Source organism: Cricetulus griseus, chromosome 3 (assembly GCF_003668045.3).
Source record: "Cricetulus griseus strain 17A/GY chromosome 3, alternate assembly CriGri-PICRH-1.0, whole genome shotgun sequence".
NCBI lineage: Eukaryota > Metazoa > Chordata > Mammalia > Rodentia > Cricetidae > Cricetulus > Cricetulus griseus.
Window position 1 is genome coordinate 217310755 of NC_048596.1, and position 27725 is coordinate 217338479.

At 37.7% G+C, this 27725-nt stretch overlaps 1 protein-coding gene across 1 annotated transcript in view; it reads right to left on the reverse strand.

The window, feature by feature from the left end:
* The window catches only part of Malrd1 (MAM and LDL receptor class A domain containing 1), a 608177-nt gene that overhangs the window by 500054 nt on the left and 80398 nt on the right, over positions 1 to 27725 (reverse strand). The window contains exons 10-12 of the mRNA XM_035442808.1: positions 21044 to 21190; positions 15163 to 15260; positions 6207 to 6380 (exon numbers count right to left, since the gene is read on the reverse strand). Of these exons, the coding sequence (XP_035298699.1) occupies positions 6207 to 6380; positions 15163 to 15260; positions 21044 to 21190 (419 nt within the window). The remainder of the gene's footprint in view (positions 1 to 6206; positions 6381 to 15162; positions 15261 to 21043; positions 21191 to 27725) is intronic.

Below are 27725 nucleotides of genomic sequence, written 5' to 3' on the forward strand. Positions count from 1 at the left end.
AGGGTGATTATTTCCTAGGAAACTCAAAGCAATTTGCTCCCTGTTACGGTCTCCAATTCACATCAAAGTAGCACTCTGCATCCAAATTTCATGCTTCAAATAAAATACACAGGTCTCTTAATCCAGAGCCTTTCTTCTTTCCTGTGTTTAGACTGGATTGGATTTACCTAAATAAATAGGTTCAGAGCTTAACCATATGTAGACAATGATCAAACCCAGACAAAGGCCACCATTAAATGATCCAGCCCACTAAACTTAAGTGTCCAAACCTTGGAGTGCTGCTAAGATACTCACTTTAAATATCCTCAGATTTGAATGCTAGGTAGAATACCTATGGGTACGCTATCATCTTTATTTGTTGTCAATACATGAGCTTATATCTGGGTGGAATCTTCATACATAATTTTAGGATTTAAAATGCATAGTTAGAGAAATAAGATTAAAAATAATATAATATCAACATTTTCTGATATAAGTGACAAAAGGTACAAACAAGACCAAAGATGCATCATTCTGAATAATTAATGCTTATATATGAGCAAACATACTGCTGACACTTATTTCAAGGTATGATTGCATGTATATTTAATTCTCTATTTCTAGCTATAAACACTTTATAAATATATGTCCTATTGTTGTAGTGAATAAATTGTTTACAGCACTGCAGTATACATATTTTATATACTATATGCATATATACAAATGTACAAAACCTGTACTGGCCTATGTACCAAGTTATTGTAAGTCCACAATTCTTATCCGAAGTCTATGGGGACGGATGGGTTCAGGATTAGAACAGGTTGGAGTTAAGAATGTTAGTATAAATGTGCTTCGTTTGGGTATATGCCTAGGAGTGGAATTGCTGCATCTTGTGGTAGACTCATTCCCATTTTCCTGAGGAGTCACCATACTGATTTCCAAAGTGGCTGTACAAGTTGGCATTCCCATCAGCAGTGGAGAAGTGTTCCCCTTTCTCTAATCCTCTCCAGCATTAACTGTCATTGGTGTTTTTGGTTTTAGCCATTCTGACAGGTGTAAGATGATATCTCAGAGTTATTTTGATTTGCATTTCCCTGATGGTTAAGGATGTTGAACACTTTCTTATTTGTCTTTCAGCCATTTTAGATTTCTCTATTGAGAATTGTCTATTTAGCTCTGTACCCCACTTTTTAATTGGATTATTTGGTGTTTTGGAGACTAGCTTCTTGAGTTCTTTGTAAATTTTGGAGATCAGCCCTCTGTCAGATGTGAAGTTGATGAACATCTTTTCCCAATCCACACAAGAACATCTGTTCAATGATGTTCATTGCAGCATTATCTGTAATAGCAAGAACCTGGAAACAACCTAGATGCCCCTCAACTGAAGAATGGATACAGAAAATGTGGTACATTTACACAATGGAGTACTACTCAGCCGAAAAAAAAAAAATGGAATCTTGAAATTTGCAGGCAAATGGATGGAACTAGAAGAAACCATTCTGAGCGAGGTAACACAGTCACAAAAAAGACAAACATGTTAAGTACTCACTCATATGTGGATTTTAGACATAGAATAAAGGATTGCCAGCCTGCAGCCCAGGCTGCCAGAGAAGATAGTAAACAAAGGGACCCTAAGAGAGACATATATGGTTCCCTGGAGAAGGAGAAATGGACGAGATCTCCTGAGCAAATTGGGAGCATGGGGAAAGGGGAGAGGGAACTAGGAGAATGAGAAGGGGAGAAGAGGAGGGGTGAGCAAGACATGATGGAGAAGGGAGGTTGAGTTGGGGGAAGAACAGAAGAGAGCACGACAAGAAACAATATAATAGAGGGAGACATTATAAGTTTAAAGAGAAATCAGGCACTAGGGAAATGTCTGGAGAGCTACAAAGATGACACCAACTAACAATCTAAGCAACAGAGGAGAGGCTACCTTAAATGTCCTCTTCTGATAATGAGATTGATGACTAATTCATATGCCATCGTATAGCCTTCACCCAGCAGCTGGTGGAAGTGGAAGCAGACACCCACAGCTAAACCTTGAACTGAACTGTAATCCAGTTGCAGAGGAGGACTGATGAGCATAGGGGTCCATATCAGGCTGGTGAAACCCATAGCAACAGCTGACCTGAACAAGGGAGAGCTCTTCGTCCCCAGACTGATAGCGGAAACTATCATGGGACTGATCCAGACTTCCTGAATGTGGGTGTCAGTAAGGAGACCTTGGAAATCTATGGGGCTCCTTGTAGTGGATCAGTACTTATCCCTAGCATAGGAATCGACTTGGGAGCCCATCCTACATGGAGGGATATTCCCTGAGCCTAGACACAAGGGGGTTGGCCTAGACCCTATCCCAAAGGATATGACAAACTTTGAAGACCCCCTATGGAAGGCCTCACCCTCCCTGGGGAGCAGAAAGGGTATGGGATAGGTAGGGTGTTAGTTGAGGGGGGGTTATTGGTTGGGTGTTAGGGGAGGAGGGGAAGGAGAGGGACCTGAGATTGACATGCTAAATACTCTTTATAATTAAAATAAAAGAGTGTTTGTATAACCTAAATATCATTTCTTACTAGTTGCACTATAGGAAATGAACAAGACAGAGTTAAAACAAATTTATAGTTAAATAAACTGTCCAAAGACCTCACATTGATTTAAGCCAGGTAAGGTTTTTAACTCTTAATTTTCCTAAGGATACTTCTTTCCAAGTTCAATTTCAGAAATTTCTGATTTGAGATTATAGACTTATAATGATGAAATATGGTGGTAAAGATTAAAGGATTCCTCCCTTTGAGTCTTTTCAGTTATCTGTATTTTCTAAAACCAATTTTTGCTACAGTGAGCATATATAAGGATTAAAGAAAGACAGATGAAAGAACACAGGAGAATTCCCACCTGTTCTTGGGTGAATTAAACAAGTGTAAGACTCAGCAAAAGTCCAGTGTCAAGGATTTTTTGGAAAGAAAGCTACGACATGGTTCTAAATCACAGGTATGGGGCTGACTATGTGGGATCAGTAGTGGAGAATCATGTTAGGAACTATCACTATCTGAAGTCACCACATCACAAAAGAACACAAAACCATCAACCAATCTACAACCTATTTAGTAAAATTTTGGGCAGTGAAGTGTAGTATCAATTGTCACAGCAAAGCAAATCCAAAACTCAAACACCAAACAAGTAATGTTAGAGAGATTAAAGTCTACACTTTTTGTTGAAATTCTTCAGTAACCATTGGGGAGAACTTCCAGTCACAGAAAGGAGCAGCAAGCATTTTGGCTCATAATATTTCTCAGATAGCTAGACCTATCTGTGATGATATATTATTTATGATTTAATAAAGATTTCCTAAAGTATCAGAATACAAAGCCACACTAGTTAGCAATGGAAGATGGGCATTGTTGGCACACACCTTAATAGCAAGACTCGGGAGACAGAGGTAGATGGATCTCTGTGAGTCCAAGGCCACCCAGGGCTACACAAGATTGAATCAGTCTAAAATAGAGTTAGAGCTCATGCTTTTAGTCCCAGCTGTAGCAAGGTGTATAAAAGACAGGAGCCCAGTGTCTCTGAGATTTAGTCTCCAGCCATGTTGAGGAAAGGCAGCAGGCTGAGGCTTGGAGGAGAGCTTGTGAAGACAGGATCAACCCTTTCAGTCTGAGATAGAGGTAAGAGTTAGTGCCTTGACTGCTTTGCTTCTCTGATCTTCAGCTTGACTCTTGAACCTCAATATCAGTCTCTGGATTTTTATTTTCATGTTATACCTATCAACAGTTATTCTCTTTTCTTCTCAATGTCAGTCAACAACAAACTCTGTTAGGTTGTTTTGAAGAGCTTCTGTCTAAATAAAAATGATATACTGAAGCAATGGAACATAGAATACAAATGTTAGAGACAAAGAATAAATTGACCTCATTTTTTTTGTCCTGTCACTGACAATGGAAACTAACATTGAGATGAATTCATGGGTGGTCTTTGTGTCAAACACTTCTCCCAAAAGAAGCCATCAGTACTGTTTTATACATTAATGTTGGCATTAAATCAGGAAATATCTCTAACTAGGGAAGTATCTAATTATTTAATCCAAAGTTTTATTCAAAAGAACTCCTGCTTTCAAAATATGAAGGAATCCTACATATCCACTATTCCTGAGTAATACAGAATAGTATTACTCATAGTAACCACCACAACAACAATAATAGCTCTTTTCTGTACAAGTGACCTCATGCTGGATACTCCATATTTTACATTTATTTATAAATATCTATCTCTTATAATGCTCCTATAAAGTGAATAGTCATTAAGTTAATGTTTGTTCAATATTTCTATGTCTATTGGAAGGAAGTAACCCACAATAAACATTGCCTGCTGCTATTTTTTTCTGATGAAGGGAACAACAGTTAACTAATGAGGGATGATAGAAGAGGGCACTGAGGAGGCTAACTTATCCCCCTTTTCTATACCTGCTTCTTTTACAGGGGAGGTTTTTGGTTTCTAGGAGACATGTGACTAGCGTTGACCTTCAAGTTGACAGGATATAGAATAACATGGGAGAATGGCCCCTGGGTATGTCTGTGGGGGATTATCTTGATTATGTGGATTAATCTTGGAACACCTATCTTCCAAGTGGACAAAACCGTTACCTAGGCAGGGATTCTGAACAGTATAAAATGGAGGAAGCAATCTAACCAGTATTGCATTATCTCTCTCTACTTTTTGATTGCAGAAGCCATGTGACTAGCTCCTTCAGGCTCCTATTGTGATTTCCCTGCCATTTAAGTATAATCTGGAGCAGTGAATCAAAATAATATATTTCTTCTTTAAGTTGCTTTTGTCAGAGTATTTTATCACAGCAATGGGGAATGAAACTAAGATACATGCACAATGGTACTATTTATTGCCAAGAACAATAGGCTTTTCCTACAGTGAGAGCCCAGTTTTTCTACAGCAGTTAGTTACTATCTGTGTACTATTTGGTTCAAGTACAAATACTATTTTAAACATACATCTGTAGGTTCTAATAGCATCTTCTCCAAAATATTTTGTTTTCTATTTGATTTATACATTTATCTCAACTTACTTTGCAGCAAACGTTTGATGAATGTGTGTTATTTATCAACTCCAGTCCCAATGATCAGTCTCCTGTACTATACCAGTAGGAGAAATAGAAGCATAGAAGGCGTAAACAAGTCCTTTGTAATCATATATTTGGGCTTGAAACCGAGGTTTCTGAACCTACCTACACAGCCAACATTTTCACTATGGTGTCCCCAGAAGTCCTTTGTTTAACATCACTATATTCTCTCAGATTAGGAAACAGAAAGACACAGGACAATATTTGTAGTCACTGAGATCAATGAATGTAAGGAATCTCAGAGCCCCTGACTGGGGTAATGTATTTTCAACACCACACAATTTGATCTAGTTTCTATAATTGCATCATCTAGAAGAAAGTCACAGTCCAGGAAGGTGGGAACTACTGCATCTACTTAGTGAGTGAACTATAGTCAATAGTTTATTATTGAATAAGATAACTATACCAAAGGTTAACAAATGTCCTTGTGTTATTAAACAAGAGCAGTAAGATAAAAATGTAGGCATAATCCAAATCACTTTTGTCTACCCCAGATATACCATACAAGCAAAATATTCTTTTGCTTCACTTTTGACTATTTTATAATATTTCCAATGAACTATGATTATTATCATCCTCCTTACCCTCTGTTATCCTTCATCCTTTCCCTATAAACCCCACCTTATCAGCTTGGTACCACACTTGGAGAAAATGAAATCTCTTCCCCTCCAGCAACCTGATTCATTAGCTCCTCCAAGAAAAGTTGGGCCATTATAGGCTCCCCTTCTATCCATGATGGATGCTGGTGGTCCCAGCCTTATGCAGGTATCCATAGCTGTTTTGCATCCATGGTGGCAATTGCTGTGTCATATCTAAGTGGTACTGTTTCATGACATTCTTCCCCACCTTCCAGCCCTGAAATTCTTTGCAAATTTCTCTTTGCTCAGCCATCAGATGTAAGTTTTATTTCTGATAGTTGTTACCTTTGCATACATAATTCAGAGCAAATAGGTCAAAGTAGCTGTCTGCTTATCCCTGAACATTAATACCTTATTAAAATGGCAAATATTCATTGGATATATTATTTTGTTGTCCCAAATGATCAGTATGAAACATATAGCTTCTAATGAGCTGCATTAATTGCTAGCATGCTTACCTGGAAAGGAAAAGTAGACTCTTCAGCATCTGCATGGAGATCGACCTTTGCTTGTCTCCACTGAGTTTCAGGGAACCTGGTCACTTCACCCTGCTTTAGCAAACTGCCCTTTAATGATGTTCTTGTAAAAACAGAGAGACTGGAGTGCTCAGATAAATGATACCAAAACAGAACCTGTGGAGAAAAGTTTGGAATTATATATCTATTCATTTAACTACCTAGTGTAATTTGTCAATAATTTAAAATAGCAGGCCATTAATAGGATTGCACATGGCATAACCAGATTGCCCTGACATTCAGTCTTAAATGGAATGTCTCTGTCAAATCCCTCCCTTCAGGGCTCAGAGAACCCTGAAGGGAAAAATGTAAGAACCATAGGAGATGGAGAAAACCAAGAAAATATGTTTTATTAAATCAACACAATCAAAGTAGATAAAAACTCATAGAGACTGAAACAACCTGCACAGGGCTTGCAGAGGTCTGCACCAGATGGGGTCCTAGAGTTAAAAGAAGTGGACATATGCTTCCAGTATATGTCCTAGAAACTATCTCTGATTAATAACCACCTGTAAAAGAAAGTTTAGTTTTCTCCAAGGGAGTCTCACTAGAGAAATGAACTACACTTAAGGGTAGGTTACAGCAACAGCAGATCAACAGAAAACAAACTGAATCTCGTTGGAGGTTCCTCATCTTATAATGTTGTCTCAGGGCTTCTTTTTTCTTTTAATTTTAGTTTTATTCTTATTTTAACTTTGCTATATTTTATTTATGGATTATTCTCTCTTTTTAGCCTTCAGGTGCTTTGAGTGAATATTATGGCTCCCCAGTTTAATGTTTTTAAGGGATTCTAGAGTGTATGGATGAGTGGGTCTCTGGGCACATATCTGTTTCTTGTGCCTTTTCCCCTCTTGTTTGTTTGTTTTGTTCTATTCCAATGTGTTAGTTTTTGTTTTGTCACATTGTATTATATATTATATTTTATGCTATAAAAGCCTGTTTGTTTTTAAATGATAAACAAAAAGGGGGTAGATCTGGATAGGAGGTAAGAGGAATGTGGAGGAACTGTGAAGAGTAGAGAGAGGGCAAGACTAATCAAGATATATTAAATGAGAAAAATGTTTTCAATAAAAGGAAAAGAGAAAATAATGAGCCAGTACTATGACTTTTGCTTCTGTCAAAAACCACTGTTCAATACCCATGACCAACTCATTTTCTCTGTCCTTCAGACACCCACATACATACCCCCTAAGTACATATAATAATTTCTTTTAAAAATAAAATTAAAATATCCCAGGATACTTCAATAAAAAACGTGACTGTTTTTTCTGTCCTTAAAATGTGCAATTACACAAAATACTAATTACTTCCATTGAATCTTTTATATTTCTTCCCTTTGAAAAATATTTGGGCACATGTATAAGTGGTTATTTTTAGCATTTGTCAAAATTGTATCAATAAGTTAGATAAAAATGTGCCCCAACAAAATAAGTTTGAGGATATGTCTTTGCCAGCATAGCCATGTATCCTCCAACTCTACCGAAAGAGAAGTTTCCTTGATCCCTACCCTACAACTTCTTATAACTCTGGGTTGTACAAATCATGATTCAAAGTTACAACATTGGGAATAGTTATGTATGCTATTTTTATTCAAACCCAAAATCAGTAAAAGCTTTCTCTGAAAATTAGTTTTTTCAATACAACAAAATTATAACAAATAAGTTCATTAATTTTTCTATTATGATATTATTGATGAAAAGAATGCTGATGGGATATTACTCATCAATAATTTAAGGCACATAAAATATCCTTTAGGAGGTTAGAAAGTTTTAATCATTTTACTCCTTAGTCATCATTAATAATGACAGCATCCTAGGAGCTGGAGGCTTAACTATGCACTGACGAGAATAAAGTGAGTTCTCTGTTTGCCTATAACATCAGTAGCTCTAACACAGAATCAGAACTCAATTGTTCTACCAACACTCTCAGGCACTTTCTCAGGACCCGGTACTGAGTAAGGAAAAGATGAATCCTTTCAGTCTGGGGATGATTAATTCTGCATAATATTTTTTCAGAACTTCCACAAAATGAACTTCAGATGCACAGTGATTTTTCATCTTACCCATTACCATATAGAAAGCACTAAAGCTATAGAGACATCTTAAAGAAAAATGAAACATTCAAAGAGGAGTTTTTGCTGGAAAGAAGAAGATGTGTTTTAAATGTTCATTTTTAGTTCTTCAGTTCAAGATACTAACCACTCTGTGTCTCAATTTGTCGTTTTTTCCTGTGTAGATGTGCTTGCCAAAACATCGTTTCTGATTGTCTATTTTATCTTAGATTTTGTTGCCATGCTTACCTAAGTTCAGACCTTGACAGGTAAATTAGAAATGTAAAACCAAAGGGAAGCATTTAATTAAATACCTTGGAAAGTGAGGACTTGGTCCTCAATGGCAATTAAATTTTAGATCCCTGCTGTAAGACTCACCATGTTCCCAGCTTGTGAATATGCAAAAGAGAGCTTTAAACCTGGTTGTGTAGGAGAAGCTTATACCCCATCAGTATTTTGAGCTGTCAAGCTGTCACTCAGCTCTTCACTAGTGTGAAGTCATTTTAATAGTTACTAAACATAAATGCCAAGGAGATCCATATTCAACAGAACAGGAGCTTATGAGTTATATTTAAGAGAATTTTCATTGTAGAGATATAAATTCTTGAGCTTAGTACAGACAAAACAACCTTCCAAAGTCTCTCCAAATTTAGTACTGTTTAGGAAGAAGTCATTGAACAAAACTTAAAACAGCTGAGATTTCAAATAGATACTCATGAAGGGTGAAAACCCAAAGACTCTCGATCTGGCATGCATTCAATGGTAAACCATCATGCTTAAACTCAAACTCATGAGGCATCTCTTAAATTCCTTGCAGACCCGTTACAGCAATTTGTGTGTAGTAGATATTCCATTAACACACTGAAGGAGAAAAGGGGAATACATGGACTGTATAGGGGTCTTGTTTCTGTAAACATTTAGAGGGGAAAAGGGGGGAGCAATAGAAAGGGAGAGAAAATAATCAGGGGGGAGGAAAGGAAAGAATCTATAACAGATAATGCTTAATGCCCTGAATGTCCTTAGGAATCTAGTATATTCAGTGGGAGTGGGGGAAGATGAGGAACACTGGTGCAATTACAAAGGTATAACAGGTTGTAGATGTTTAAACCTAAATTAAAAAAACAGCAAAGAGAAAATGTATGTAATACTCAGCATCGTAAGAGCACAGGAGCCACAAGGATCTACTACTGAACACAGCAACAAACCCAACACAGGAAATTTCCCAACACTGTAGAATATCGCTTTAAACAGAGTGCAGTGAGTGCTTAAAATTATTCCATTATAGACAGTCAAATGCATTATTAATATAAAGACCCACTTTTTTACATTTGGTTTCACTTGGGTATAATTTTTGTGGAATATATCTATTCAAGGCCGAGTTATTGTATTAGAGAGACCTTCATTTGATAACAAAAGCTCCCAAAGAGCAGAGTATTGGTGGAGATTTGTAATCAAAGCACTTGAGACACTGATATAGAAATAGTAATTTTGAGGCCAGCTCATGCTACTTAGAGAGCTTTTAAAAAAATCCTATGGAACAATTTCTTAACTGACAATGAGAGAGAAAATTTAAATTCAGCTTATTTTATTCTCTATAATTGTCTTGTAGTATTTATTTTAATATGGATGTGAAGTTAGGTACTATAGCAAATACCTATTATCCTAGCACTCAATAAGCAGAAAGATAAAGAGTTCAATGTCATCCTCAACTATAGAGTGAGGTCCAAGTCAGGCTGGCTACATGAGACAGTGTTTCTAAACCGGGGAGGGGGAGTGGAAAGTTGGCTCAGGGATTAAGAAGACTGTCTGCTTTTCCAGAGGATCCAGGTTCAATTACCAGCACCCAAATGACAGATCACAAATGTCTATAATTCCAGTTCTAGGGTATCTGATGCCTTCTTTTGGCCTCTGAGAACCAGGCAGATATGTGATATAGAGATATACATGTAGGCAAACTACCCATATGTATGTCTCTTAATGCATAAACATGTATAGACAAACAAGCATACAAGCACATGTACATATGCAATTTAGTACAAAGGGGAGGCTCCTTTTCAGGTGACTGACACCAGTAAGCCAGTGAGCTAGATCTAGTGACTCTGCTACTTAAGTCTATAAACAACACCCTGGAACCTTACTTGGAATTCAACGCCATTTCCTCCATCTCTCTGTATTCGTTTTCATTCAGTTTTAATCTATCTTCATTCAAAAACTTGCCTCAAACTCTCTATCTCTTTCCTCATATCTCTTATAGTCTTTGCCCCAAGGTCTTTCTTTGTTTATTTGAATGAAAACATCCCCATGGGCTGCAGCATTTGAGTACTTGGTGGCCAGTTGGTGGTGCTGCTTTGGGAGGTTTAGGAGGTGTGACCTCTCAGGAGGGAGTATGTCACTGAGAGTGGGTTTTGGCAGTTTAAAGCTTCATGCCACTTCCTATTTGCTCTCTGCTTTATGCTTGTGGCTAAAGCTGTAAGCTTCCTGATGCAGCTGCCATGACTACTGCTCGCTGCCATGCTTCTCCTTCATGATGGGCTCTTATCCCTCTGGAAGCATAAGCCCAAATGAACTCTTTCTTCTGTAAGTTGCCTTGGTGTATCATTTTATCAATGCAACCCTCCTTCATGTCCACCTTTGGCCTGGTTTTCTCATGAGCATTTTTTGAAAGAGAACATTGTGAATGATGTTCAAACAAAGCCACTTTTAAATAATTGATGAATAGTTGGAGAATTAATTAAAACCACTGAAGGCTCAAGGTTCACATTATCAGACTTTCTGTATTTAATGGCAAAATTCTAAAAGGAAAACATTGTGGGTTTTGTGCAGCAACAAATGGATACTCAGAAAACATTAATGCTCACATTAATCTCCTTCATATTTCATATTTTCCAGCTAATTATAACCAGTAACTACATTTCAACATCAATGAGAAATGATGGCTTCTGGTCTGCATGTGTTCTGTTTGTCCTATCTCCTTTTTGGAGGAAATGTGCCAAGTTTCCACTAGTGGCTGAAGTGACTTTTGAAGCTTCTAAATTAAAGTCCACACTGTGAACAATGACAAGCTGCAGGAACAATGCACATGTTGGAGCCATGTGTTGCCTTTATATAAAGTACAAGGTAATTCATACAAAATGACCCTAAATTGTGCTATTAGAACAGGTGACTCAGAAGAAAGCTCATGTTCCTTTAAAGTTTTTTTCGAAAACTGGCCTTAATGGTATCAGCCTGATATGACTGTGTGAGGGAAAATATCACATCATTTCATAAGATGGAGGCTTTAATCATATCAAAGTGCCCAACTTGGGTTATTTTATTGCTTTCCCACATTATTTTATAATGAAGAACATTTGTTCCATAAACAGAACTATTATCAATATGTTCTGAATCAGAGAATGAGCCGGATTCTCCAATTACCTAAGAAGATAGGAATTTGGTTTTGTTGCTTACTTTGTAATTTTTATGAAGGCAACATATATTACCCTACACTTATAAATAAGGAAATTTCTGCTCCTCCATTGCCTCCTCTCCTCCTCTCATTCTGGCAGCAATAGAGGAGAGCAGGATGAGATTTGCCATATTAGAGGGAGCCATTATAGGTCTGAAGAGAGATTTGGCACTAGGGAGATTTCCAGAGACCTACAAGGATGACATGAACTGACAATCTAGGCAATGGTGGAGAGGATAACTAAATGCCCTTCCCCTATAATGAGACTGATGACTACTTTTTATGCCATCCTAGAGCCCTCATCCAGTGGCTGATGGAAGCAGAGGCAGACATCCACAGCTATACACTGAACTGAACTCTGGAACTTAGTTGAAAAGAGGGAGGAATGAAGATCAAAGGGGTCAGTACCAGGCTGGTGAAACCCACAGAAACAGCTGACCTGAACAAGGGGGAGCACATGGACCCTAGACTGCTGTCTAGGAGGCCAGCACAGGACTGATCCAGACCCCTGAACATGGATGTCATTTAGGAGGCCTCTGCACTCTAGGGGAACCCTGGTAGTGGATAAATATTTTTCCCTGGTGTAAGAAGGGACTTTGAGAGCCCATCCCACATGAAGGGATGCACTCTCAGCCTGGACACATGAGGGAGGGCCTAAGCCAGGCCCAGGATGATGTGGTGGACTTAGGGGAGCCCTTGTTGAGGGCCCTACCCTGCCTGGGGAGTGGAGGGTGGATGGGGTGGGGAGTGTGGAGGGTGGATGGGGTGGAGGGAGGAGAGGGAGAAGTGATTGACATGTGAAGCAAGCTTGTTCCTAATTTGAACTAATAAAAATTAAAATAAATAAATAAATAAATAAATAAATAAATAAATAAGGAAATTGTATACACTGAGAAAAAGCCTTTGAATGAGAGCATTAACTATTTGTGTCTCTGGCCACAAATGGCCTCCCTGGCAATCCACAACTAGTTTCTAGCCTAGGATGTGATATCACGTAGCCCAAATTCCTCTCCATCTCAAAGTTGGGTAAAACTGAAGTTGATGCATACAAAACAGAAAACCAAATACTTCTGCAAGTCTACAGTGGATCTTTGAAGTACTTTCATTTTCCATTTAAATGGGGAACCATTAACTCAGTATCTGAAGCCACTGTTTATAAAGCCTTACTCTGAGGTCAATATTAACCATCAGGAATGAGATCTATCTGCAAAACATCCACTGCAAAGCTACACAGTTTACCAAAAACACAGAAACATTTCCTCAACAGGAATTGATGGAAACTTAGTATCCCAATGGCTAACAATTTATGGTCATCAACAAGCAAACAGTGATAAAAATTGCAGGACATCTTCAAAACTAGCACACAAACACACACACACACACAAACACACACACACACACACACAGAGAGAGAGAGAGAGAGAGAGAGAGAGAGAGAGAGAGAGAGAGAGAGAATCCTGGGCTTTTCAGTGATAGTCAGTGAATCCTAAGGATGTCATGTATTCTTAATACCTGTTTCCAAACACATGAAATGAAGGCAAAATTAATACATCCCATTCCTTTTCTCTTGATGAGTTTTGTGTCTGTAACTTAGTGCATGACCTTGAGTTAAAGCTAGGTTAGCTTCTAAAGTACTTTATAAAGTGTGGAGAATTGCTCCTGGGGTTTCTAAAAAAATCTATATTATCCTATCACATAGGGTTTAATTAAAATAAAGGAAAGGTAGAAACATGTTGAGGGCATTTGGATAAGGTAGAAATGGAGGGGAGATAAGCAGTGACTTTAATTTTCATTTCCACAAAGATATTGGGGGGGGGTAAAAAACAAAACAACACAAAAGACAATCTGTTGAGAGCTCCAGGCACTTACACTCAGACCTATCTGAAACTGAAAACATAATTAGATTTATACCTCTGGATGATAAGCAATTCATCATCAAGGATGTCTGAGTAAATGGCTACAACCCTGTATTTAGTGGCATAAATTTATTGTGTGCTTCAGTATTGATCTGTTCATTATTTTCTGATCTGTAAAGACTTAAAAATGAACTGAACTCTAGAGACTTAGAGGCATGTTAAACCTCTCCAAAGGATAGAAAATAAACAAGATGAACAGACACTTCTGATATAAGAGTTAGGTATTACAGAAAGCCAAAAGCCTGTTTAGTAAATACCTATTGTGTTAGTTACCTTTCTCATTGCCGTGCCCAAACACATAATAAATGCAACTTATGTTCAGAAAGGGTTTATTCTGATTCATGGTTTCAGGTTATAATGTATCATGATAGGGATGTCATACAGTGTACACAGCCTTTGTTTAGGGCCACATCCATGCCATGCCAGCTGTTTTCCTTAAAGGATCTACCATGATACTGGCTGGCATGCTCCAGATCTGTGCTTCTCCTTTTCAACTTAGGGTTTGCTTTCCTAGATCCATGTAATAGCCTTTCCTTCCCTTCAAGGACTATGTTGCATGACAAAGGTGCATGTGGTACCTGAGTATATTGCTTGTGTAGTGAGGAAACAGTGAAGATGTTGCTTGGCTTGATTTCACTTTTGTGTTCTTTCAGAACCCCATTCTTTCAGGATGGGGCCTCCCACATTTGAGCTGGGTCCTCCCCAGTTTCAGTGAAGCCTTTCTGGAAACACTATTACGGCCATATCCTAAACTGCCTTTCCATGCTAATTCTTAATTCTACCAAGCTGATTATGAAGATTAACCATGACACCTACTGTATGCCAAATAGGGCATTGCTTAATTAAATTTTCATACTTCTGGCCATGTGAAGGAAGTACACTAGTGCTTATCATCTCAATAGAGACACTGTCTCCAAAGTCGTGGTCAAACAATATGTACCACAGTTGGAAGGGGCAAACCAGAGATTTAAATCCCTGCCCAAGTATGCTTTCTTCTCTGTTGTACTGAAATGGAATGAAAATTTTACTGCTTGTTGTGTGTTTCACAGCAATAACAACCTCACTGACTCACTGAAAATACAATTTCAACAAATGTAATGTTTTCTGCATATATTCATCCTTTCTCACTATTTTAGCTTTCTCTCAACAGGCACTTACTTAACTGATTTTATTCTACTCAATTTACACTCTGGAGCAAAACAAGTAGTAAATTAGGCAAAGTACTTCATTCACTTTAGATTATTGAAAGGCCATGTGAAAAAAAAATGGAATGTAATGAAAGCTACAGCAAGCCTCATAACAGAACAGTGTTGTTGATGGCTTGCAGGGCCTTTCAGAAGGTTGGAGTATTTCATGCTGAAGCAACTCCAATAAACCTCCTAAAGCATCATGAAAATGATGAGAAAAATGCAGCAGGCATTTGCTATCAATGCAGTCTGAGTTCTGTAACTACAGAGCAGTCAAGGGAGGCTCAGAAGAGCTGGTTACCTGGCATGGAGTAGAGGCAGTAAGTGATTTGCTAAGGATAGGACTTCCAAGCCTGGCCAGCCCAGTAGATTGTTTGGGTGCAAAATAAATAAATGATCCTGGAAAAAGAAACAGAAACAAATGCAAAGTGAGTTGCCAGTTCTGGTATACACTTATCACTTTGCCACCTTGGCCTTCCTCAACTGTAACTCGGGTAAAGAAAATCACATTTTCCCTTATTTACCATTAGGCCCTGTAAATAACCAGAGAATTTCATATGGATGACATTAAATTTCTAAAATAAAATTTAACTGATAAAAGACAAGCTCTGAATCCAAATTACCTAAACAAACATTTTTATTGCTTTAACTCCTGTCACAGAGTTTGAAATCAAATTAAATGAAGCTTCCAAGTTTACAATTAGATATTCAACATGCCCTTAGGAAATTCTCTTGGGAGTTTAGTTTCTAAGTCTCTTCAAAATGTACTGAAGGAGATGCAAGCATGCAATGAGTCTGGTTCCTCTTGGGGCTTACATGTTTGACATTGTTGTCTGTGCTGGAGGGGATGAGCGCTTAATTAAAGATCTAATCTGAACATTAACAAAATAACTGCTTTTAGATTTTAACTGACATGGACATACTCACAGCAAATGCGCAGGGGATAGCATCTTTTTAGCAGCTTGGAAGATCACACACTCTGAGCTGCATGAGGGAGAGCTTCCTTGAATATTGAAAACTCACAAGGAAACCTATGCCAAACAATGTCAGTGTCTAATCCTGCCCTTTGATAATCACAAAGTGACAGGCAGAATACAACACCAACGGGGTCTCTAGGCAACTTAGAGCGCCAACTGCTTTGACTTGGAAAACACCTCATTCGCACAGTAATTTTCCTGGATTCGGGTCAATGCTGATGATACTAAACAGGGGGAGTTCATAATCAAAATGTACTGTTTCATAGACTGCTGTACATATTTATGCAAGCATTCGACTCATGTCACTTTTGCAAAGCCAAGTATCTGTTTCAGGCCATAGCCTGGAAATTAGACTGTGCATGTCCTAAGAATGGAAGGACTAGTCTGTTAGTGAATATAGGCAAACATATGAATACATAAGTACAGAGTAAGTGAAACAAAATGAAACCAAACAAGTTTGGTCAGAGAACAGAACAGCTACTGTTACCATAGTGTTTAAAAATCAATGTTTACAATAAAGAAAGAGGATAATCCAATGATCACATGACTATCACAAAAGAAGCTGAAAAGCTATTTGACAAATTTCAACTCAAATTCATTTTAAAAAATAATGACTATATCTGAGACAAAAAGAATGTTACAGACAACTGGTTTGAGCAAACATTCCCCTCAAAGTTGATTTTTTTGGTATTTCCCTGGAGATTGATCTACAAGGTTGACCCCAACTAACAGTTTAAGCAATAGTGGAGAAGCCACCTTAAATGCCCTTCCTCTATAATGATATTGATGACTACTTTATGCCATCCTAGAGCCTTCATCCAGTAGCTGATGGAAGTAGAAGCAGACACCCACAGCTAAACACTGAGCTGAACTCAGGAATCCAGTTGCAGAGAGGGAGGAGTGATGAGCAAAGGCATCAAGACCAGGCTGAGGAAACCCACAGAAACAGCTGACCCAAACATGGGAGAGCTCATGACCCCAGACTGATAGCTGGGAAACCAACATAGGACTATCCCAGAACCCCTGAACAAGGATGTCAGTTTGGAGATCTGGTAGTGCATCAGTATTTATCCCTAGTACACAAATGAACTTTGAGAGCCCACTCCACATAGAAGGATACTCTCTTAGCCTAGACACATGGGGGAGGGTCTAGGCCCTGCTCCAAATATGACAGACTTTGAAGATTCCCCCATGGAAGGCCTCACCCTCACTGGGGAGAAGAAAGGGGATGAGATAGCGGGTTGGTCAGGAGCAGGAGAGGAGGGGAGGGAGAGGGAACTGGGACTGACATGTAAAACAAGCTTGTTTCTAATTTAAATTTAAAAAGGAAAAAGAAAAAGAATGTACACCATCAGAACACTACCCCCATATTAACCCACACACCTACAAACACCTGATTTTTGACAAAGAAGCTAAACTTATACAATGGAAAAAAGAAAGCATCTTCAACCAATGGTGTTGGCATAACTGGATACTGACATGTAGAAGATTGCAGCTAGATCCATATCTATCACCATGCACAAAACTTAAGTCCAAATGGATCAAAGACCTCAACATAAACCCAGCCACACTGAACCTCTTAGATGGGTTTACATTTTTAAAACAGTTCCTATCTACTGGCCCATGTACTGAGGGAGGAAACTGCCTGAGAAACACATAAAATAGGACTAGAAAGAGATGAGTCAGCATTAAACAGTGCTTACTGCCATTTCAGAAAGTCTTAGTCTAGACTACTACTGTCTCCAAGAATTCCTCTATTCTGACCTGTGCACTGGTGGAGGAAACTCATTGAGAATAAGCACATAAAAGGGGTGGCTGTACACTTATTTCCCAAGGTGACGAAGGACCCAGAATGGTAACCAAGTACCAAGAAAAATATTATAAGCATTGGATAGAGCATAGAGAAGTGAAAATGTGTATCACTCAGGACTGAGACATAAACAGTTCAAATCTCTTCAGTGAATTAATAAAATGTGGTTTGTCCACACAATTGAATATTACTCAAGAACTAAAAAGGAGGAAAATCACTTTAATTATTAGCATGAACAAATTTAAAATCCATGGTACTAATTTAGGAAGGCCAAAATCCAGAACCTATATAGTGTCTGACCTATTTACCTACCACTCTTTAAACAGATAATAAATTCCAAATAGGTGTCAACAGGTGACAGTGGTTGGGTAAGGGAGCTGTGTCAACTACAAAGTCACATTTGGGGGAATGGAATCATTCTATATCTTGATTTGTTTGGTGGATACAGAATTGTATGTGTTTTAAAACTCACTGTTCTCTTTACTAAAAAGACGATACTATATTTCAGGATTCACACAAAAACATGAATAATAAATCATAATTTATAATGTGTAGGAATGTCTGTGAGCTAAATACATACAAACACTATGTATACATCTGTGATCTGTGTATGATTTGGCGAACATACACAAAGGGGGAGGTGACCTATGAGCAGCCTGGTTGAGGTTTTAACAGAGCAGTTAAGAATGGGCAAAGAGCAAACAAGGAAAGAGAAGAAAAAGAAGACCAGTAGTCTACTACAAAACCACACCTAAATACCCACACAGTACAGCATCAGGCACTCTGCTTTTTGCAAAACTATACATAGTTATGTGCATGTGTGTGATGAAACAGTGGCAATTAGTTTTAAAAGCTGTAACTTAAAAAAAATTAAAGCTTCAAAACCAAAACTGGGTTAGAGCACTGAGGCATTGTAATGGGACTCCACCCTGTTCCCATGGAAACTTCCATTTATTTGCCTTATTCCTCTTCCTCATCCTGGTTCTCCTTCTCCTCACCTCTGATTTAAAAATACTACTGGGTCAGATTAGGTGGCTCAGTGGGTAATGGAACTTGCTGCCCCAGACCTGAATAGGATTCCTGAGTAACTGATTCATGGCACAAAGAAAGAACTGATTCCCAAAAGTTGTCCTCTGACACCTAACCTATACAAGTGCATCACACACACACACACCTCACCTCACCTATACTTGTTTTAGTGCTACTATGTTGTGGAATATTAGTTTGAAATGTGTTACATTCATTTATGTTGTGGAGTATTTGTTTAATGTGTTGCATTCTTTCATGTTACATTTGTTTACTTCTGTAAAACTGTGTTATTTTGCCTGTCAAAACAACTGATTGGTCTAATAAAAAGCTTAATGGCCAATAGTTTGGCAGGACAGAAAAATAGGCAGGGCTCCCAGGCAGAGAGAATAAATAGGAAAAATCTAGGCTTGAGGAAAAGACTAAGAGGCAATAAGAGGAGAACACCAGAGGCCAGTCACCCAGCCACACAGCCTGCCACAAGTAAAAAGTAAAGAAAGATATATAGAATAAAGAAAGGTAAAAAGTCCAGAGACAAAATGAAGAAGAGAAATGGGTTAATTTAAGTGAGAAAAATGGCTAGAAACAAGCCAAACCAAGGCTGGGTATTCATAAGTAAGAATAAGTCTCATGTATTTATTTGGGAGCTGGGTAGTAGGCATCCAAAGAGAAAAACAAAACAAACAAACAAACAAAAAACCACAACTACACCACCACCACAAATATTCAATGATACTAGTACTGAGATCCAACACTGGTGTTTTCCCAGAATCCCTGTTTGAACAGCCATTTGAGCTCTTACTACATGAAACAAACAAACAAATCAAAACATCAGCAAAGCATAATTCCTATTTAATGTCTCAGAAATCTTTCATGAGTAAATATGGGAGGACTTTATTTTCCCTATATTGTAGCTAACAAAGCTGAAGTACTTTTATACAATATAATTGCCATAGCACAGCCCTGGATAGTGCAGTCTCACAACCCCTGGTCATGATGAAGTCACATCAAACCACAACATAGCTGTGCACAGATTCCCTTTGGAAATCTCAGCTTCTGCTCAGGCCCTCATGTTCTGCCACTGATACTACATATCCTGTCCCCAGATTTCATCCAGATAGCCTTCTGCAGCAAATATGTTTCATCGTAGTCTTCAATTGGCTTTCTATTATCCTCTACAAATTTCAAAGCCCTGAATATTCTCTCATTTTCTCTCTTTTGTCATGTATAATCAGATGAATGTCTCAAATAGAAATCCTAACAATAGTCTCATCCCCCTTCATGACGTTTTCCCAGTTGAAGCCTGTCTCTTGTACCCTTCCTTGATTTGCTGCCTCCTTACAGATCCTTCTGTCTTCTTCCTTGGCTCCTTGTTTCCCTTCAGAAATGCCGTACTCATTCTCAGTTAAGCTCCTCCACCTCTCTTTAATCCCATGCTCCAGCCCTTACAACTTTCAGCATATATGACTGCTATCCCTTGCTTGACATATTAACTACCAGGCTCTGCCAGCGTCAAATACAGAGACCATAGCTTCTCCCACCATACACCTAGCTCTGATCCATTCTATTGCCTTGGGTACTGAAAAAGGAACAATACATAACAGCTAACAAAGAAAATCGGTACTCATATCTATTTCAAACTTTAAACTTAAGTCACCATGGACAGAATATTAAAAGGCTTACTAGACCAATAAGATTTGTGTTTAGCATTCTTCTTTATAGATCTCAAAGGAGAAGTACTATGGTGCCCAGTGAGTATGAAAATGATCTAGACTCCCAACTGTATGATTACAAAGTTAATGTAATATTAGGTGTGTGTGTGTCATGCCATAGAAATGTAAACAAAACAAAGAACTAGGGAGCAAAGCCATTATGAGTGCCTGAGAGTATCACAGAGCATTTTTAGAATATTGCTGGTAGTTTTGGTTCCTTGACTTTACAATGATATGTAAAAGTTGTAATGATGTTTTGTAGTATATAGTCTAAAGTATTTTCAGGTTTTATAGATACTGCTGAATCCTTGTTCTCTGTTTCCAGATAGAACATGAGACTGTTTTTTCTTCCTGTTTTGCAAGACTTGGAATGTTTAAAGGAAGGAAGCAAGCCTACTGTAAATTCATCAGAAATCTTATCTCCCTCTTTACATCATCACTATAATATTTTTTTAAAAAAATACAACAATAAATTGACAGTTGTCACAAGACTGCTCCTTTCAGGACATAACAATTAGCTACTAATTACTAATCAGGCCAGGAGGGGTTAAGGTAAGACAAACCAAAGCTCCATTTAGTCTGTATTTAGAACAAAACTGCACCGCATCAGCATCTCAACATGAATGAAAACCCCTTTAAAAGAAGCAAAAGCCTTACCATGGTTTTTGCTCTCTGTGCCACCAGCCTCAGGAAATTGGTGTTCTCCAAGGCTCAGCCCTTCCCCCACCTCCCAGTGGGAGTCTCCTGTGAGAAATGGTTCCCAGCCACAGAAGCCAGACTCGAAGTCCCAGGTGAGGTGCCTTGCTGTAATGTGTGGAGAAGGAAACATGAATACATGATGATGGATTTGTCTTTACCAGCAGATATTTTCACTTTTTAAAAGAATTTTCTCTAAATAAAGACCAATCAACTACCAAGAATTAAAAACAAACACACAAAACAAAACTGTCATGAACTACTGTAACACAGGAATGGAGTTCACTCCCTCCCTCAGCTGAAACCTATTCCTCCTAGATAATCTTTCCTTTCTGGGACTCTGGACACGCAGTTTAGAAGTTGTGGTTATTGATAAAAAGTAACTCCCCCAAAGGGAGTCTATTCTGTGATTGACACAATCATAAAGACCTATAAACTACCTATGGCTGTCTCCTCCTTGGCCATTCACAAAATGTTCTTTGGTTAAAATCTGTGAGCTTAGCTAACTGTAGACCAACTCACATCTCTTTTAAGTCAGGAAGCAAAGTGTAAAAATAAGACATAAACTATATACTTCATCTCCAAATTGTGTCCTGAAGTCCTAAAGTCTTGGCTGTGGCCTGAGCCTTTCCACTTATTCCCGAGAGATCTCCCAATTCATAGAAATACTTCCTCTAAAGTAAAAATCCTCTAGTACAAAGTGACAACATTTCTGGCTTGGTTCAGAACTGCCTCCATTATTTCCCTGCCTTCTGAACATAATAATTAATACCTCTTGTTTTCCGCCTTACTTTCCCTAATTGGGTATTATGCTCAATATTACCTAATTTGGGGACTATATGTTACATATTATTGCCCAAAGGAAGAAGGTCCATGTAAATAATTCTTCTTGGTGTAGCAGCTGGCTGCCACAGATGCAATCGTACTAACTACTCTCAGGGCAATGTGTGCAAAATGGAGTGTGTTGCATGATCTCTGCATCTCCAAACCTTTGGGCAACTAAAAAGGTGCAAAACATCAAGATAAAAATGATGATTTTTGTAAATGTTGAAATCATCTACAGAACAAAATTTGGAGTCATGTCTTTTTTCATCAAAATGTTTTATCAGCCAAAAAGTCAGACTAGTGAGATGGCTCAGGGGTACTGTGCTGTGATGCAAGCATGAGGGCTTTAGTTTGGATCCCAGCCCACATGAAAATGGCTGCATGCCTCTGCAATTGCAGCCCTAGTCAGGTGGAAGAAGGCAGATCCATGGAGCTGACTGGCCAGTCTGGGAATTCCAGATTCAGGGAAGAAACACTGTACTCAAAAAAGAGTAGCATTTTGTGAATAATAGGATCAGGATGCTGATAGAAAAAGCCTGAGCACCTCAACAACATGTCTTCAAGATTCCATCTGGACATCAATGCTACAATTTCTCTTGAATTAAGATTTTAGACAAACAAAACAAGGAAACAAGGTAGACAGCAATAGAGAAAAACAGTATACGAACCTCTAGTTTCCACGCATCCCCAAGCATCTGCACGCACACAACACATATACATAGACCACACCCAAACAAAATAAATGCATAAGTAAAAAGTAATGTCTAAAAAAGACATAAAAAATAAAAATTAATGTCTAATATTATGCTTTCCACAGAACAATAAACATTCACTATTCTTTGGAAATTAAAATAAATTTGTAAAATCTATCACCATAAAGATTTGGGAAGGAAACATTGTATAATCTCTGTGAAAACATAGTGAACCACTCAGGTGTTTTCATTGATGACATTTTTTATGGTGCATTTACAAGGAATGATTTTTTACAAAATAAATATTTTACACCTTACCTGCTGTATAGTATGAAAATCTAATTGTACTCCCTTATATTGAAGTTTTATATTAATAATGTATCCACTAAATATTTCAACAAGTTTTGGCGAAGTAGTAAATATCAGGAAAAAAAAAACTAAGGTCAAAGATATAATGACAATTTGCCATAAGTGGGACAAACGCTATACATGTGTAAAACTTAAATAATGTATCTCTGCCATAAAATAAAGTAATTTTGATTATCTGGTCACTTTCACCTTGCTATAAACATGTTATAATCACAGTTTCAAAGAAATTTCTCTCCTTGTTAATTTGTTAAGGTAATGTTTTCAGGTGTTGATGAAGCTTTCTCATAAATATTTAACTGTAGTATAATATAGGCAAAAATGAATTTCAGTCATGAGGATGTGACTCATAAAAGTAAAATATTTATGAATCTTTTGTGTCAGTTCTTAATGCTATATGAGAAAATCTTCTATGGGAGCTGATGGGAACATCTTATTTAGTGACTGTATATTGGGTTCTAATAAGGGTAGATCGTAAATATGAGATTGATATTTGTGAAACCCACAGTGACCACAGCTCTAACCTCACATACAGTTGAGTACAGCATACTCTCTATCACAAGATCATCTCAGTATCCACAAATATTTTAAAGTTGAAAAAAAAAACTCTAGAGACAGTGCAATAGTAAAACAAAATGCATTGCTCAATATCCTTGATCTCCATGTCTTTCACTTAAGTTTTATATGTTTAACTCCCCAAATATTTACAATTCATATTAGCATTCTATTAATGTGTTTATTAGGTAGCACAGGTCCACCTCAAATTACCATTCTCCTGCCACAGACATAGAATTAGAAGCAGGTGTATTAGCATTCTACAAGATTTCAAATACCCTACAACTGAAACAAAAAAATTCCCCCCAACCAAACTCCCCCTATTATTTTGTTTTCAACACAGACATGTCTACCCTCTTATCATTTTGAGAACACAGTAGAAAAGATTGTATAAAATATATTTGACAACCTACTTTCTTTATAATTTTCACCTACAAAATTAGGAGGCATTATTTATGTGGCAACTGCCACACATCTGCAGAGCTTACCACCTTCTGAAGCCATGGCTTCATGTCCATTCAACAGTAACTTCAACTGTCTCTTCTCCACCCCAGCTTGGTAATGACTGTTCTGCTTTCTATGTCTATGAATCTCACAGGTCTAGGAGCCTCATCAAAATGGAATCATGTAACATTGATTCCTCTGTGTCTGACTTATTTCACTTTGCACAGCATATCCAAGTTTTATCTATCTCAATATTAGATACATTTTTATGTGACAGCTTCTTACATAGGAATATGGTGACTGTCTTAGGGTATGCTTGACAAACATCCTATTTTAATCATTTTGATAGAAATATCTAAAATATTCACTGTAAATGGAAGAGAGGGTGACACGACAATGAAGGGGAAATGAAGGAAAGAGAAAAAGGAGAGAAAGTGGTAGGAGAAAGGAAAGGGAGAGGGAAGAAGATAAATGATCCAGATTTTTTCTCATCTGTCACAATAAAATCCTCTTCCTGTGTCCATATGATACTATACTTAAATATGCATGCCAAGTGTATTGATGCATAATTGATGAATAAATTTAAATATTTAAAGATATGCAACACAGAGATTGCTATATGCACATTGTAAAATGCTTATGATAAGAAAGGTGGGTATCACATCATTTGTGACATTGTATGACCGATAGTAACACTTAAATCTGTTCTCATTATTGCTTTAGTGAATTTCACATCTTCCTTATCATTGAGGGTAGTGACCATTCTGTAATTGGATCATCTGTGTCCTTGTCCTCACCCCCTTTAAACACTGTCTTTCCGTTGCTTGACATATTTCCATACAGGTGTAATCACAGAGTATGCTCCTTAGCCAGTCATTTCACTCCACAGTCATTCGTGTTACACACACTAGATGTTCCTGTGTTTCTATTCCTCCATAAACTTTATATAAGTCTCGAATTACTTTTAATCTATTTTTATACTGGCAGTGGATTACATTGTTTTATTTTGTCTATTGTGCAGAAAGTGGCAATGAACATGGTGACACAAATATATTTGGATAGTAACTTTGTTTACTTTATACAAGATCATAGTAAATGTCAAAACCCTGCTTTTGTATTATAATGGAGTTTTTAAGTGAAATAATGAGTGCCTAGTGGTCTCTATTGTTGGAGGCCACAAATTACTTTGCCTTTAGTTTTTACGTGAGTTTTAATATGCCATCTGTTTATACCCAGAGCTGTCTTCATTTTTAGAATCCTCTTTCTCAAGGTGGTTCACAAAGCTCAACACGCAGATGAATTATTGGGGGCCATGTTAAACTGCAGCATTTGTTTCTGTAGGGCTGGTATAGGGCCCACATTTTGTCGCTGTGATCCAGGTGCAAGGTGAATCTGCTGTCAAAGTCCACAAAGTTCAGGACAAAAGCAAAATACCAGCAAGCCCAGTGATGCTTTCCATTCACTTGCCTTTGACAATCCACTGAGTACAAGCTTAGTATGCACTTTCACTTAAAAAGCACCTGAAAGCAATGGCTCTAAAGAGCATCTATGTAAGGATGTCTTTCCAGAAAGTCACACTGTGTATAGATTATCAACTGGAAATCACCATAAATTAGTATTTACAAAGTTTCTGGGATATCATAAATATTTCTGCAGCTGCACAAATTACATACACCATGCTGAGGGAGATGGGACCTGAATTCAGATCCCAGCATCATGTACAAAATTAGGTGTGACACTGTGCACCTGTAATCCCAAGCCTGGGGAGGTGGAGACAGGTGGATCCTTGAGGTTGTTGGCCAGCTAGTGCAACCAAATAAATGAGATTTGGGTTCACTGAGAGATGTCTCATATGGAGTATAGCAACAGAGGGAGACACCAGACTTCAACCTCTTTTCTCTCCCTCCTGCATGAATATATGTACTCAAACACCACACACACACACACACACACGAAAGAAAGGAAGGAAGGAAGAAAGAAAGAAAGAAAGAAAGAAAGAAAGAAAGAACAGAAGAAAGGGAAAGTGTATGTACATATTTAAAAGCATATAAAGGCATTTTACTTCTGTTATAATCCTAGAATTTTATTTTTAAAATTTGAATATAACTCAAACTTATGAAACAGAAACTTAAAATAAGTGTAAAATGTTTCAATTACATTTTTAAAAAGTAAGGACAACTTCTCCTTTTCTATGAACATGTATTCATGTGCACAAAAAATATTATACTTCAGTGATGGAAACACTGAACTTAAAACAATGCTCCTAATTCACTGTAAATAGCTTCCCCAGAGCAAGTGTAATTCTATTAGTTTTACTGTCACTATGACAAAATACCTGATGAAAATAAAAAGGAAAGTATTATTTTGACTCATAATTTCAGAAGGTTTCAGATGGCTGCTTAGTCCCATATACTAGCCAGAAGAGCATGCCACAGGGACTAGTTAGATAGTCTCCTTCCTGTCTCACACATCCACAGAGGAGGAGACTATGATAGTTACTTGGTTTTCTTTTTTATTCTATCACTCCTCCCTCTTCCCATGAGTTGGTGCCATTCACATCCAAGGTGATTCTTGGCCCTCAGTTTACCGGGTATGGTAACACCTTCACAGGTTAACCTCACCAATCTCTTATGTGATTCCAAATGAAGCCAAGTTGACAAAGAAGATTAGCCACCAAAGGAGCCAGAAAAATGTTAACATGAGATAGTCAGTTAGGCATCAACATATATGAATATATATATATATATATATATATATATATGAGACAAGCATAATATAAGTATATATTTATGTTATATCACTATCAAGTAGCTCTCAACTAAGCACACAATTTTATATTGGACAAGTGAGCTTAGAGTGTTTGGAAAATTAAGGCAAGTAAATAGCAGAAGTTGCTGATTGGCACAGATAATCTGTCCCTCCATTCACCTAAATGAACTGATAGAACTATTCTGAGATTGATTGCATTAGAAAAAAAATGACAGACACTTAATTTGTGAAATTTTAATTGACAAAATTGTACAAAATTATTAGGAGACAAGCTTCCAAATGAACAATTGAAAAAGGAACATATTTTCTCTCAGTATTTGAAATTAAAAATAATAGAAGCTCTTAGAAATGTGTACTTTCTTTGCCTTACAGAAGCTTCTCAGTTTCAGGAGTTCCCATTTATCAATTGTTGATCTCAGTGTCTGTGCTATTGGTGTAATGTTCAGGAATCGGTCTCCTATACCAATTAATTCAAGTGTATTTTCCACTTTGTCTTGTAATAGGTTCAGTGTAACTGGATTTATGTTGAGGTCTTTGATGCATTTTGACAGACAAAATGGCAGCCCACAGACTGGGAAAAGATATTCACCATCCCCACATCTGACAGAGGGATGATCTCCAAAATATACAAAGAACTCAATAAGCTAGTCTCCAAAACACCAAACAATCCGATTAAAAAGTGGGGTACAGAACTAAATAGACAATTCTCAATAGAGGAATCTAAAATGGCTGAAAGACACATAAGAAAGTGCTCAACATCCTTAGCCATCAGGGAAATGCAAATCAAAACAACTCTGAGATACCATCTTACTCCTGTCAGAATGGCCAAAATCAAAAACACCAATGACAGTTCATGCTGGAGAGGATGTGGAGAAAGGGGAACACTCCTCCACTGCTGGTGGGAGTGCCAACTTGTACAGCCACTTTGGAAATCAGTATGGTGACTCCTCAAAAAAATGAGAATCAGTCTACCACAAGAATCAGTCTACCAG